General features: G+C 43.3%; 1 protein-coding gene across 1 annotated transcript in view; it reads right to left on the bottom strand.

The window, feature by feature from the left end:
- The window catches only part of C7H9orf85 (chromosome 7 C9orf85 homolog), a 57,573-nt gene extending 42,249 nt beyond the window's left edge, over window positions 1–15,324 (bottom strand). The window contains exon 1 of the mRNA XM_048438701.3: window positions 15,021–15,324. Coding sequence (XP_048294658.1) covers window positions 15,021–15,122 — 102 coding nt within the window. The 5' untranslated portion in view covers window positions 15,123–15,324. The remainder of the gene's footprint in view (window positions 1–15,020) is intronic.
- Window positions 15,325–15,846: the final 522 nt, after the last annotated feature.

Raw genomic sequence — 15,846 nt, 5'->3', positions numbered from 1 at the left:
GAGAAACTAAAGCAAAGCATATGAAGTCAATCTGAAGAGCAAGCAATGTCTGAAGAGTTAATAGGACATTTAAACCAAGAGGTTGGCTGGCTGGTCAACCTCTTTTTGGGAGGGTTTAGACAACAAATCCAGGCTAATTCACAACCTTCAGGACTGAAAAATCTACAATCTCATATGGCACTCCGCTCTCCAGGAATAAAGCATCTCTGCTGTTGCGACAAATCTGTAATGCATTATAGGATGGAAAAGGCATTTTCTGCTTTCTGTGACCACTGTTCAGCTGAAGTCTTCAAAAGGTTTACAGAGTCTACAGAGATGCACAGACGTCACTGACCACACCAGCTCCTCTCTAGTACTCCTTATAGCGCTACAGAGAGTAAAACAAGAAGTAAGACTCAAACACAAACAGAACCAGGAAAGATAACCTGGAAGCCATGATGTTTCAGTCTTTCCCGAAAGGCGTGTGACATGATAAAGACAAATGGGGTGACTCAGAAAGCTGGTTCTACAAGACAGGATAAATTCCTGATTTAAATACTAAGACCGGGGCTGGAGAGCTGATCAATGATTAAGAGCACATACTGTTTGTGCAGAGAACCTGAGCTCGGTTTCCAGCACTCTCACTGGATTGCTCACAAGCACCTGTAACTCCAGCTCCAAGGCATCTGACCCTCTGGCTTCAGCAGGCACCATCACACACGTGCACATACCCACAGAGAGAAACAAGCACATGCATGGAACTAAGAATCAATAAAAATAAATGCTAGGATATAGGAACAACATTACAATTCAACGTTTTCTTTCTTGTAGTGCTATAGTTCATACCCACGATCTCAAGCATACTAGGTAAGCACCCTCTTACTGAGATAAAACCCCAGCCCAGCATTTTAACTCTGTCCTAACTCAGCTGAAGTTTATTTCTAATCCTCAGTTCAGCAATTTAATTTAAAAACAACAACAAATATTCCAGAAACTTTTACTATGAGAAGTCTTCGGGGAGCTGGAGAGATGTTAAGAGTGCATACTGCTCTTGCTGAGGATCCAAGTTTGATTCCTAGCACCAATGTCATATAGGTCACAACCATCTATAACTCGAGTTCTGGGGAACCTAAAACTTTCTTCTGGCCTCCACAGGCACTTGTACTCATATACATGGGTGCGCGCGCACACACACACACACACACACACACACACACGTGCATAAGTTAAAAATAAAATAATATTAAAAATGAAAAAAAAAAACCGCTACTCTCAGGCCAGAAGAAGGCTCAGCTGATAAAGGTACCTGCTTACCAAGTCTGACAATCTGAGTATGAGCTCAAAAACATGCACCATGGAGATAACTGATTCCATGTAATGTCCTCTGATATTCACACATGTGCACACACATAAAATACATATACACAGATAAATAATAAAAAAGAGAGTTTCAGTGAAATGTTCACTCTTTTTTCTTATATGGCGTCCTTATTGTCCAGCCAGCCAATCAGTTCCTATCTTCCTCCCGACCTGTCATCATAGACTAAAGCTACAGCTGACAGTAAGACCTAAGGAGTGCCTTAGCAATATTGATGCTTCCTCTTTGTGGCATTTCTACTTCCCTAAAACATATCCAATCTTCAGCCGCCATTTATTTAGCTTTTAGGGTGAGCTGAAATCTGGAACTAGATATTTTATTTCCAGTTCTGGCTCTCTTGTATGACATAATACAACACCAATACTATACTTCATGATTTTTTGGTTGTTTTCTTTGTTTTTTGGTTTTTTTTTTTTTTTGGTTTCTCTGTAGCTTTGGAACCTGTCCTGGAACTAGCTTTTGCAGACCAGGTTGGCCTCAAACTCACAGTCTGCCTGTCTTTGCCTCCCAAGTGCTGGGATTAAAGGCATGTGCCACCAGCACCTGCCTCATACTTCACATTTTGACACAAGGTCTTGTATATTTTTACAAAACTGGCCTTGAAGTCACAATCCCCTTGCCTGAACCTCTGACATTTCAGACACACATCATTATGCCTTGCTTCTGGGTGTTTCTTTAACTCTGACATCTAAGTCACAGCTCAGCACTACAAAGAATTCAAAATTAAAAAGACCCCTTTATATAAAGTTCTGTAGACACTGATCCACTGGCCATGTTAAGAAACCTAAAGCCTTGAAATCTAGCAGATTCTATGTGTTTCTTAGCAGTCTTCACCCCTACCCCTGTGAGCTGGCGGGAATTTTTATAAAGAGCTCAACACCTCACTCCAATGATATCTTCTTCGCCACAATATTCTTGTAAACTTTTGACAGATTCTTTCATCTGAAGTCTTTCGAGGCATTTGTCTGTCATGGAGGAAAACTTCGTTCTCACTATCTCTGCCTTCTGGGGTTAGTTCTTTGCACACACCAGCCACTCAGTGAGGTCCTTCACATCTTGGGTTCCATCTCACTTTCATTACTTTGGACTTCTACATTTTAAACAATCTATCAGTGTAATCCCCAAATCACAAACGCAGTCATTTTTCAGGCCTGTCCATACCTGTCATACAGCTATCCTAGTAGGAGGTTAAACTTCTGCAACCAGCATGCGGGTGTTTGACTTCTAGAAGTCTGTCTCTGTTTGGGGGAGTTTAAGAAGTTTTTAGTCATTGACAATATGAAACACACCTTCTCTTGTAGAGTCCTGCATAGCTCCTTTACCTGGGCACAGGACATAAAGTCCTCATCTGTGCAACTCGCAGCTGGAGTTTTCCTAAAATGCTTAGAGCTGACGAGTAATCTGCCCAACCTATGTATGCAAGTCTAGATCTGCACTATGCAATACAGTCGCCACCAACTGCAGGCAGCGACGTTAAATGAACTGAAGTTAAAGTTCAAGTCCTCAGAAGGTACACATGGTGAGCACACTGGATGGCGCTGGCAAGGATGCCCTGCTGCACTACAGACACATCTGCTGGGCAGTGCCGCACAGATGAAACAGACCTGAGCATCACTACTGCCCTGGAAGAGAATGCACATTTTATAATCCCTGCCTTTGATCAAGAGGTCAAAGCTTAGTTTTACTTTGTACAGGATTCATGCTGCTTCCAGGTACAGGCTCCCACGTACCCACAGCTCTCTTCCGTGGCATTCTCCCACATTAGAAAGCTGTTCTTCTGACTTTGTCTTGGCATTATTCTGAAATCTGACTAGAAAAATCTTGACTTCCAACCATATTACATCACAAAGTTGTAAATTTAGGAGTTGTCTATCTACTTTATGCCTTAAAAGTTTTCTTAATTTTTTATTATAAAGACAAGATTTTATATTTGCTTATCTGCTTAGGATATGTATTATAAAGGTCTCCACATTTAAACTATATAAAAGCACTTGTTCACTTTTTATAAATGATGTAACCTTTGTCAAAAACCACCACCTCTGTGAGGAGTCTCAGTCAAGCACAGTTCAGTTTTCCAGCGTCCTGCTCCTCCTCAGTTCTCCCCAGTCAGAGGACAATCGCCTCAGGCTTCATGACAGTTCCTGTCCATGTGGAACTCTACATAATGGTCTTCGCTAGAAGCATCTTTTTCAATTGCCAAAGGTCACAGTTTCCACTGAAATTTGAGTTGGTGGGGAGGGGTGTTTTCAGTCAACCATTTTGAATTAGAAACATCAATAATTTTTTTTTCTGGACAGCAAAAAGCAAGCCTTAATAAACATATCCCTAGGGAAACCTTAAATTAGAGTTAGAAACCACAGTAAGCCACGACTTTGTTTAAACATCCTAGGGAACAGCTGACCATATGAGGATCAAATAACTGCCCATACATTCCATACATAAAAACAACCACAATGTTCTCTTTTACACAGATAACTGATGATAACTTACCCCATATGGCTCTTATAACTTAAAAAAAAAATCAGTGCCATCATGTCATCCAGTTTATAAGAAACTTGAGATCATATTACTGCAGAACCCGGTGACAGAGGCACATGATGGCATACTCAACATTCACTACTCAAGTATATACCTTGATGCCAATTATATTACTCAAATTGATGACTTCAGTGACATGAGTAATCTCAAGACAAACAAATCAGCCACCTGGTAGGAAAGAGCTGAGTATTTAATAACATATAAATCTTCACAGAACAACAAACATTTAAAGTAATCCCTAGCTTAGCTTGGAATTTCAGACCCAAGATGTTGTAAATGACCTACAATATGAAATGACCTTCAGAACTGGGTAAGAGTTATATAAAGGTATAATAGAATTCCAATGATGAACCATAACTTTAAATACACAAACAGTTCCATCATCTACAAGAGTTCTTCCGGTTAACACCATATGACTCTATCCAAATAAAACAACAAAAAATATACCATACAACTTTTTCCCCCAAAAAACTGAATACTTAACTTATTCAGTTAAGTATTTAACTGAATATTAAACTTACAGTGTGAACCTAACTGTTCCAACTAGAGAAACTTGATAAGATATTAAAGAACTATCTACGATAGGGTTTTTGAATTATCCTTTTACATCCTGAAGATATAGGTAAATCACGAGTTAGGATTTTGTTATGTATTCATCTCCAAAGCTATGGGAAAGTCCAGGTTTAAAAAGGGACAAATTGGCCTCTGCTGGAAAATCAAGTCACACGCATTCCTTTTGGCCAAAGGAGGATGGAAGTTCTAATGTACACATGAACAGTGAAGATCCATCAGGATGCTGTTCCACATCCCTAAACACTGTTTCTGTACGGTATGTTCCAAGCTGACTCAAAGTTCAATGAAAAAATAGTTCCTACTTCCTTAAGAGATACATTCAAGAAAGGAGATTAATGTTGAACAGGAGAAATGGGTTCTAAAAAGTTACATGACATCATTGGTAAAAATTCACTAAACTGCTTCATGATATATATACTTTTCTATATATGTTATACTTCAATAGAAGTTTATTAAGTAAAAAAACATTGCACATGTAATTTTTCTACTTTCAATGTTAGTTACTAGACTGAGATTAGAATGGAGAACACTTACCTTACTCATTATTAGTGTTTAGCACACAACAGAGGCTCAACACAAAAGTGGATTCACATAGACCAGTACATATATACACAATGAGCTGTTTTTTTCTAAATGCTGGACCCTCCATCAGTGGGCAATAGGTAGCATTTGTATATATGTGTGAGAAACAAAAAAGAAGAAATGCACACTAGTAACCAATAAGACATGCATCATATGCATGGTGAGGGCAATACATGTGACAGGGAAGGAGAACTATTCCAAGCAGGATGAGCCAGAAAAAGCATAGCTGAGTGAGAAGCAAATGGCCATGGCAAACATCTTAGTAAGATGAAGGACTGGAATACCATTTACGAAAGCTGAAGACCAGGTCAGGTTTGAGATGGGCATCTTCACAACCCTACCAAGCACTTACAGTACAGATGAGTCCACCAAGACCATGAGAGTTCATGGCCCGCCTTCACTCTGGCAATAAGCATAAATATCTGCTGGTATTCTTGTTTTGAACTAGGAATAAACTCTTTTGCAAACTCTTTGACCTTTAGTCATTTACTTGAGTATTTCTGAGTCAGGAATTCTTCCTCAAAGATAATAAGAAAGTCCTGTATTCAAAAGACTGCGTGGAGTAATAATCTTAGCTGATCCTTTTAATTTGGCTTCATTTTCAGATTAATCTAAAAGGAGTGTCAAAACCTTAACATGATGTCACCTACAAACTTCATGGTCTGGAGCCACACAATTGAGTCACACACACACACACAAATCAGACAAAAAATGAATTATGTTTCAAATAAGTTTGCAACTTTGTGTTGGGCCACATTCACCGATCTCCTTGTCCACATGAGACCTTGTGGTCTGGACATACCTGAAACACATTCCATTCCTTGACCTAGAACTCATCCTCGCCATTTACGATTTGAATCTGAAACGTCCCCACAGACTAACGCTGTATGTTTGGTCTCAAGCCTGTGGCACTGTTTTGAAGGCTGTGGAGATAGCCATAAGATATGACTATGGTGAAGCAATCATTAGCAGTGAGAGCTTCAAAGTTAAAGTCTTCCCTGGTATCTTACTTAAGGTTTCTATAGATGTGAAAAGAAACCATGACTACCACAACTCTTATAAAGGAAAACATTTAATTGGGGAAGGCTTATGGTTTGAGAGGTTTAATCCATTATAATCAAAGGTAGCATGCAGGCAGACGTCATTCTGGAGGGATAGTTGAGAGTTCTACATCTTGACCCACAAGTTGTGGGAAGAGATGGTCACACTAGACCTAGCTTGAGCATTTGAGACCTCAAAGCCCACCCCCAGTGACAAACTTCCTTCACCAAGGCCACACCTACTCCAATAAAGCTACACCTCCTAATGGTACCACTCCCTATGACCAAGCATCCAAACACGTGAATGAGTCTATGAAGGCCATTCCTATTCAAACCACCACACTTGGTTCTGGCTACTCTCTCTGCTCCTGGTCTACCCTCATGCAAGGAGCCCCACCACACACTCCAGCTGTCATGAACCAAGCTGTTCTGGTCATTACTTCCCTGTCACAGTGTAATGAAGTCCCAGTGAAGCAGAGTCCAAGAGAATCCTTCATTCCATCAAGGGTTTCTGTCAGGTAATTTTGTCACAACAATGCAAAAGCAACTAACACAGCACAGATTCTTCCACCTGGCTCTACTCAATTTCTTAACCCTTCAATAAACCCCAAGATCTTTCTCTCAGGATTATAATTTATCAGTTATTCCTTTTTTCCCCTTTTATTTCTGAATTGTAATGGTGCTATTTTTGTCAAGGCACTTAGCATAGTCAAATATATGATATTTACTATCATCTGTGGACATGTTCATTGCCTTGGTATTGAGGACAAAAAAAAAATCCTGATCTGGAAGATGGCTCAGTCACTGAACATTTAGAAACTGAATTCTGATCCTCAAGGCCATGTGAAATCCAGGTGAGGCAGAGTGTGCCTGTTAACCATCACTGGGGATTCCCGAGGCTGGGCAACAAGTCTAAACAAAATGCTTTAGGCCCCGTAAGAAACACTTTTAAAAATATATGGGAACTGAAGAGATGGCTCAGCGGTTAAGAGCACTGGCTGCTCTTCCAAAGGACTCGGGTTTAATTCCCAGCACCCACATGGCAGCTCAGAGCTGTCTGTAACTCCAAGATCTGACACCCTTACACAGAATAGACATACACACAGGCAAAACACTAAAGCTCATAAAGTAAAAGTAAGTAAATAAATTTTAAAAAATAATGCTTGCAAGGAATGACAGATGAAGATACTCTATACACATGCCCTCACTACAAGCATACCAGTGCACAGGAAAACACACCCACCCTTGTTTTTCTGTCTATTGTATCCTAAGGTAGGCTATAAATAAAAAAGTATGAAGTTGGAAATTATGAAAATTAAAGAGTTCAGTTTTGTTGTCAACTGAAACACAGGACATTAGAACAAGCCTGAGTTAAAGATAATTCTTCCAGTTTGGGTTTTAGGAACTGCACAATGGTGGAGGCATTAATGAACCTAGAGAGCACTGCTGGGCAGAAACACTAGAGGGGACAAAAGCAGTCCTTTCTTTGCTGCCACTGCTTCACTCAAAACCAGGGGTCAAGCAGGTCACGAGAAACTTAATCCTGCAGCTCAGCAGAAAGGCTGAGCAGGAGGCTGAGGCCCCGGAATCACACACACAAAGATGCACTTTAAGTTCTGGGCCAAAGGCGGCGAAGAATGGTTTTGAGACTGTCTAGGAGGTAGTTACTGCTGGGTGATAAACCTGAGGACTGGACACGGCCACTTTTTGTAAACAGGCTTCTTATGTGAGTACAGTCTTGGGTTCACAGCAAAACTAGGAGGCACAGAGCCCTCTCACTTACCCACTACCCCACAATGCACGCCCATTCCATTACCAACATCCTCAGACTGGCGTTTCTTTACTACTGATGAACCTCTACTGACCTATGTGGAGTACACAGACTTGCTTGGCATTTATTACCGTTTTGTGTGTATGACAGTGTGCCAATGTGGGCACACTCATTCCAAGAAGCACATGTAGAGGTCAGAAAACAACTCTAGAGAGCTGCTTCTTCCCTTCCACCATGCATTCCAGGAACTGAATTCAGGTCATGGGATTTGTACAGCAAACACCCACTGAACTATTTCACTGGCACCCAAATGACTATTTTTACCAACAATTTCACAAAGACCAATGATCCAGTCAAGTGTAGTTTTTGCCAGCTAGCCTAGACAGTCAAGGATGAGCCTAAACTTCAGATCCTTCTGCCTGTGCCTCCCAAGTGCTGGAATAACTGATACATGCCACGACACTATTCATGTGGTGCTGGAGACCAAACCTAGGACTTTATGCTAGGCAAGCACTCTTCAAACTGCCATATCTCCAGCCTCTCTCAGGGAGATCTTTAAAGAATCTATAATAATCCATTAGTAACAGAGAAACTATTATTGGGTGAAACTATTAAGGGTGAATGGGTAATTAAGGAGTCTTGTGCCTTCAAGCTGCTAGACAGGCAAGAGAGGGTAAATGACTTAAGGTACAAAAGGAGGGGACTGGCCTTAGGGAATGTCCTGCTTAATTTAAACTGTTACTTAGGTCACCTGAGGAGGTAGTCTCATATGAGAAATTATTATTACCAAACGCAGACTGGTCTGTGAACATGTCTGTTGGGGGTTGACGTGATTGTTAATAGATGTCGGTGAGCCTCATCCACTGTGACTGGTACCAGTCCTTGGGCAAGGAGTCCTGTGTTGTAGAAGAAAGCTATTAGCCAAGCATTGAGTGTGTGAGCAAGCCAGAAAGCAGCATTCCTTCATGGTTTCGGATTCAAGTTCCTAGTTCAGTGCATGCCCTGACTTCTTCCAATGATGAACTCTGACCTGGAAGCCAAATAAATCCTTTGGTCCCTAAATTGCTTGTTGTTGTTGTTGTTGTTGAGACAGGGCTTATCTGTGTAGCCTGGCTGCCCTGGAATTCACTCTATTGACCAGTCTAACCTCAAACTCACAGAGATCTGCCTGCCTCTACCTCCCGAGTGCTGGGATTAAAGGTGTGCACTGCCCTGCCCTGCCCACAGATTGCTTTTGGTCAGAGCATTTTATCACAGCAACAGAAATCAATGTAGAACTGGGAGAGACAGACATTTATTCTTTGTAATAAGGAAGTACAATACACAGGGACGGACACGGGGAGTTTGGTAGACGTAGTGGTGGGAAAAGGAAGCTGGACTGGAGAAGGGTTTAGGAGGCTGTCAAGGGAGGTGCACAGGGAGAAAAAGGACAAAGGAGCAGAGATATAGCCTAACTTAGACTGGCAAGGAGAGATGTGAGGATGTGAAGTACAGTCAGAAGTGATGGACTGAGCGATAAGAACACAGCCACTGAGACAGACGACAACAACAATCTGTATTTGACGGAAAAGGAAGCATGTAAATAAATGGCAGTCACTTTTTTTTTTTTTTAAAGTTTCTAAGTAAGCCAGGCGTGTTAGGGCACACCTTTAGTCCCAGCACTTGGGTGACAAAGGCAGGTGGATCTCTGAAATCTATGGCTAAGTAATGAATTCCATGACAAAGTCCCTGCCTCAGGAAAAAAAAAAAAAGTTTCTGAGTAGAGCAGTTAGCAGCCACGGTAAAGGCTAGACTCTGACCCTGAGAGCAGACTGCTAAGGGTGGGCTCAGATGCTGGAAGCTTACCCGGGGGACCCAGTGATCAAGTGATTACTAAGTATGATGAGAGTAAGCCAGGCACGGGTGAAGAGCTGGAAGTAGGAGGCTGGTGCCCCTGGAGGGACGCTAGTCCAACCGTATGTATTTTTCTAAAGCTAGACTTTTGACTGAGGAGGAACTGACTAACGAGGCAAATGGGAGAGAGGTGAAGATGTGGGGCAAAAATATCTTCACTTGAGAGGTCCGTGCTCCCTGAAGGTCGGCAAGGAAAGAAATTTAAGAAATGCTTATTTCAGCACCGTCTCTACTAACTGACACCAGAAGAAAGAGGAAGGCCTATTAAGGTTGGAGGACCACATGCTCTTTGGATGTGTACCAAATGAACCCAAATGTGCCGATTTCCCAGTGATGAAGGTGGAGCCAGCGGAAACAAGTCGCACACAAGCTCAGGGCCTTCGGATTATAGCAGAGGTCAAAGTTAAGAAGCAGAGAAGTCACTGGGAAATCAACACTGACTTCTCCTAAGCACAGCACTGGCCTGGTGGTCCCATCTTTTCAAATCCCCACCATCTCTCACCCTCGCTGCCTGTGACCCTCTGGGAGACAAAGCACACCTTAGCCTGCCACAGGCCATGACAAAAGGGCTCTTGCACCTCTGCTCAGAGGCCAATCTTGGGGTCACACTGCTTCTCGTATAAACAAAAACACAAAAGAAAGCTAGTCCTGGTGGCACAGGTCTGTAATCCAGGTTACATAGCAGGCTGAGAGAAAGAGCCAAAGTTCACGCTTATATATCGCTTGGCTATATCTGGGAAACTTTGTCTCAAAATTTAAAATAAAAACAGAGCTGAGGAGATAAGAATCCCCAGGACTGAAGGGGAAGCTCCACATTCGAAAAGGAGTTTAGCGATGACTTGTCCTGAGTCTCATCATACAGCTCTCTAATTAATGGACAGTCACATGCTAATTATGTAACTTTGGGGACACCATTCACTCTCCTAAGCCCTAATTTCCCAGTATGTAAAATGGAATAATTATAGCATTTATCCCAGAGTCATTCTGAAGATTAGATAATGTGTAGCAAGAAGGCATAACATATAACACACTAAAGTATATAACTACCAGCCATTATTAGTACAAATATATATCCAAAATTAGCCAGACAGTAGAGCTACAGACTTCCATTTTTCATCTCCACATCAAGATGACAATCAGGTTCTAAAGGTGTTTTTCATAATCAATCAGCTCACTGGACATTTTATAAACCAAACATTTCCACCGAAGTTTTGATCAAGCAATTACCTGTTCAAGTTGCAAAATATCCTGGTGCTTTTTGGGTTTTGTTTGTGTGTTTCACAGCATATTATCATAAACCTCTGGATGATCTAGTGCTCACAACATAGTCCAGCAGAGCCTGGAAGTCATGGCAATCCTCCTGCCTCACTTGCCCCCACCGCAAAGTCAGATCCAGTGCATAGCATTTAAAAAGCAACTTGACCATAAAATGGCACTGGAGACCTAAAAATACACACTTTGGGGAATGCTAACAAGAACAACGCCGATTATACACATAAAACAAACAGCAGTTTTTAAAGTACGGCATACGCTCTTCCCGTTTCATTCAGTCATCTACCCACTCATCAGATCTTTATGGAGTCTTCCTTTCAGCAAAGACTCTGGACCCTTGTTGACTTCTCTTTAATAATCTTAGAGACACAGGTGCTGACAAATTTAAAAGGCTTTCAATTAATTTCAGTCACTTCTCCCAGCACCTAAGCTTCATATAAAGTAATGTAATATATTGCCCCTTCTTACCCCAAACCCTCAGCACCCAGCACAATGTTTGGTGACACTAAGTGTGGTCTCGTTATGTGGTTCAGGCTGGCGTTAAAGTCACAGTCTTCTTGCCCTAGTCTCCGGAGTGCTGGGGTAAAGGTATGGACCACCACTCCTAGTTTTAGCTTTTTGTTTCTTTGTTTTTTATACACATTAAATAACTGTGAAGAACTCAGCATTTACTCACAGGAAACTGGTTAAGCAAGTTACTCTATATTTGTATTATACAACATTTTCTAATGACTAAAAACCATAAACTTAGCTGAGTGTAGTGACCCAGGCCTGTGATTTCAGTAATAGAGAAGTTGAGGCAAAATAGTCTAGAGTAGCCAGTGGTTCTAGGCTAGTAAACAGATTGCCCTGAAAGAACATTTTTTTAAAAAAAGTAAATTGTACTTTATTACACGTATGCTATATCACATATAGATATCTACAACATACATACAACTGTTAACAGTGGCCACACTTGACCCGAGAAAAGTAATCTTTATGCTCTATAAACTTGTTACCATGGTTTTCAAAAGCATACACTTCTTTTCTTAGGCTCTGAGCAACTTCAAATCCACATAGATTACCATATAATTATGCTTAGCTCATACTCTCTGTGTGTGTGCCCTCCTCTCCCTTTTCTTTCTAATTTTTTTTTTTTTTGAGGCAGGGTCTCTCTACATATTCTTGGCTGTCCTAGAACTCAGCATATAGATCAGGCAAACTCAGAGATCTGCCTGCCTCTGCCACACACGAGTGCTGGGATTAAAGGCGTGTGTCACCACACCTAGTGGCATTAGCAATTCTTCACAACCCCTCCCTACCATCATCTGGGAAAGATCTGGTGTCTGATTTGCACAGTTCTGCTCAAGAGTTCCATTCATTCACTGATCCATAGTCTTTCCATTCTTTTAGTTAAAAGAAAACAATCTAAACAGTCCCCAAATCTCTGCAACTCTCCATTCATCCATTTCCTCGCACCTTCTCATATATCTCAGTGCAGTCTAAAAAAAGTCACCATGCCTGACTTTTGTATTTCTATTTCTTAAGACATTTTTTTAGTGATCCGCTCTTAACATCTGGACAGTTAAGAGCAGACACAGTACTAACCTAGTATACTAGAGTGAAAATGACAGAACCAGTGTGAGGTCTCTCTTCCGCTAAACTTGCCTTTATCTGCGGAGATAAAAAAACAGGACACCAACAGCAGGCCAAAGAAACAATTCTTCCCGAGCCAAGCTCAGTGAACCAATGAGTTTAATTTTAATTACGGTCTCACAAAAACGGGCTATTTACAAGAACAAGGACAACTGGTATGTGGCTACCCCATGAAGATGCTACCCCTCAGCATCTAGTAACCAACCACGGACAGCTTACATACACTCAGGGAGAGGCGATGCCTCCTAAGTCCCTCCCCACTTCACGATAGACCATTAATGGGCCCAATCCCTTGCAGGTGTCTCACGGGTAATCACAGGTGCCAAAGGTTCAAGAGGTCACTGACCATGCCACTCCCGGAAGACAGTGTTCCACAACACCAGTGTTATTCTCGCTGCACACCATCTCCTTCCAGAAAAGGAAACAAAGATATCTAGACACAATCAATGATGTAGTCAATTTAGTGAGACTTAAACCTCTTTTGATCTCCGCCTTGTCCAAACCTGTGAGTAGCCTGACGGCATCGCTGATCAGTGACCATAAAAACTGGCCTCTCTTAAATCAGCCCAGAAAATGGGGGGTTACAAAGCCTGGTACACACCGCTTTACTGCTAGAAAATCCTCATACCGAACCGAAAGGTCCTTGGGATGCTGACCTCTTTGCCACTGGAAGACTAGAGCAAGCTTCTATTCTCTCCTAGAACATATTCAAATACGAAAGCGGATATTTGCCTAGATAAACATCCTAGTAAGCGTGTAGCATGGCTAGGCATGGTGGCACACACCTCAGGAAACGGAGGCAGGAGAGTTACTGCAAGTTCAAGTCCTGCCTGCCTGGTCTACAGACTGAGACTCTGTCTCAAAAGATTAAAAACAAGAAGAGGTGGTGTGGGAGTAGAGGGAAGGTTCCTAACACTCCATTTTCATCTGGCCAGTCTTGAATCTAAAAACTGTCTCTATAATAGAGGGCTGAGACAACCTGGGCTCCCAGCTTCCTTCCTCACGGGAAAGGACCGATTAGCATATCTCGCAGTTCTATTCTAGTCCAGTATAGTCTTCCTTTCAACGCTCTCTACAGATTGTCTGCTGGCTACAGGGTCAGTGGGAGGAAATTACGCACCACTACTCCCACAGCTGTATGGGCCAAACTGTGGATTAATTTATTTTTCTTTCCCAATGTCTACTCCATAACTTCTTCTAAAATATGGGGAAAGTAGGTGGTAGGTTTATGGACGGACCCAGTGCCTGCTGGCCTAACGTGCTCTGAGGGCCTAACTGAAAAATCCTTCTTTACTCTTCTTCACTGGACTGCCTTTCCCTTTAGCCACTTACATTAAAAATTGTAATCACAGATCAATCTGCTTAATTACTGTCTGGATCACTCAGAGAACCACAAGCTCCACAAAGACAGCATCAATGTTTCTGAGCACTGCCCCCCCCCCCACCGTGGGTATAGAGCCCTGCACATGAGAGATGCTTATTAAACATCTGAGAATCAAAAAAAAGAGAGAGTACACGTTGCTACAAAAAGATTGCTTTCTTCATGTTTTAAAATTAATCACCTGCTGACCACCTGCTACGTTCCATACTACTTAGGTCTTTATTTTGTTAGCTTCAAAATAATCCCACCAGATTTCTCACTTGAGGCTAAAGAGAAATTACTCAATTACTCCAGAAACAAACTTAGGAATTTGAACTCTTGCTCATGTAAATATTGTTATCTAATATAAAGCTGTCCTCCAGGATGTCTAAAGCCGACTATTATAGGCACGGGAGTACCTATCCATAGAAAATCACTAGTCATACATACCTCAAGCCTGAAATCTCCCCGTTTACACGAGTCCTGCTAAGTTAAGTTACTGTCCAAACAGCAAGCAAACATTTTTACACAAGCCAAACAGTTTGCTCTAACAATCTGAACAAAAACTGAAAGAACACGTTGTGGCTGAGGACAGTGATGCCAAGACCGTACTGTACTCCTTACAAACCTACGGGCTTGAAGTTTTCGAAAAACCCGTCGCTGCACAGGCATAGAGGAGTGCAAAGAAATACTCGCGTGGTAATCTTCAGTTTCCTGCGGCAGGGGCGTGAACCAGATGGGAGCATCCTCGGGCTCAACCGCCCCATCGGTACCAATCTTAGTGCCACTAGTGAAATGTGCTGACCACAGGACGTATTCACGGACCGCAGCCAAGTCAAAGAAAGGGCGTGGGAAGAGAATTTTAGACAGGATTGCACTGCAGCCAAGACTAACTGGGCTGCAATCCACGCTCGCCCTCGCCAACTCTTCCCATTTCCTCTCTCCCCTTCCAAGGACTTTTTCCTGGAATCGCAGTCAGTACGACAGGCAGAAGCCTACCTTGGTCTGAACACTCTTATCGAACTTGTCATTTTTGAAGGTGAACGTATTCTGGTGCTTCTGAGGTCTGGACCGAGCCACGTTGCCTTTCTGGGAACTCATCACCAAATCACATGCACCTACAGCCGGTGCAGGCTTGAGTTACACAGACGAGGAAAGAAGTTCCCGCCCCAGGTTGAGACTACCGACAGTGACCCGGAAGAAGTTGTTCTACTCTTTCCGTCCGAACCCTCGGCTCGGCTCACGTGACTCATCACGGCGGTCACGCTCGTCGCTGCGCCTCCTCGACCACCCCCACCCATTTCGTGGAAAACCTTAACCAGACCCGAAGAGCAAGTCCGGCTTTTCTTCGAATCTACAATTCCCCGATTGGCCCGAACACGCCTGTCCATCACGGCGGAGGGGCGGGGACCCTCCGTTCCTATTGGCTCTCCTTTTCCGCAGTCCCCTCCTCCTGCCGAGAGCTCCCAGCCTGTCCGCGGCTCGGGAGCGTAGCGACTCCGCTGCGCGGCTTGTGATTGGTGGACGGTGGGCGAGGCCGGGGAGCCTGCCCGCCTGCAGCCCGGAGCCCGGGTCAGCTTCGGCGCCCTCCTCCTCCAGTCAGTGACCAGCTCCAGCCGGGCCGCGCGCCGCTCGCTCCCCGCGTCCCCTCCCGCTCCGGCCCGCCCGCCGCGGCCGCGCGCTCCGCCGCTTGGCGGGCTTCGGAAGCGCCGAGCAAGGCGGACTGCGGACAAGCCAAGGCCGGCCCTGCGGTGCGGACGGCGACCACGGCCGCGCGACACCTCAGGCCGGAGAGCCCCGGCGGCGGCCGCCCCTCGCGCCGGGG

The sequence above is a fragment of the Myodes glareolus genome, chromosome 7 (assembly GCF_982192425.1).
Source record: "Myodes glareolus chromosome 7, mMyoGla1.1, whole genome shotgun sequence".
Classification (NCBI taxonomy): domain Eukaryota; kingdom Metazoa; phylum Chordata; class Mammalia; order Rodentia; family Cricetidae; genus Myodes; species Myodes glareolus.
Note: the sequence above shows the minus strand (reverse complement) of the source record. Positions and strands in the feature narration are given on the sequence as shown.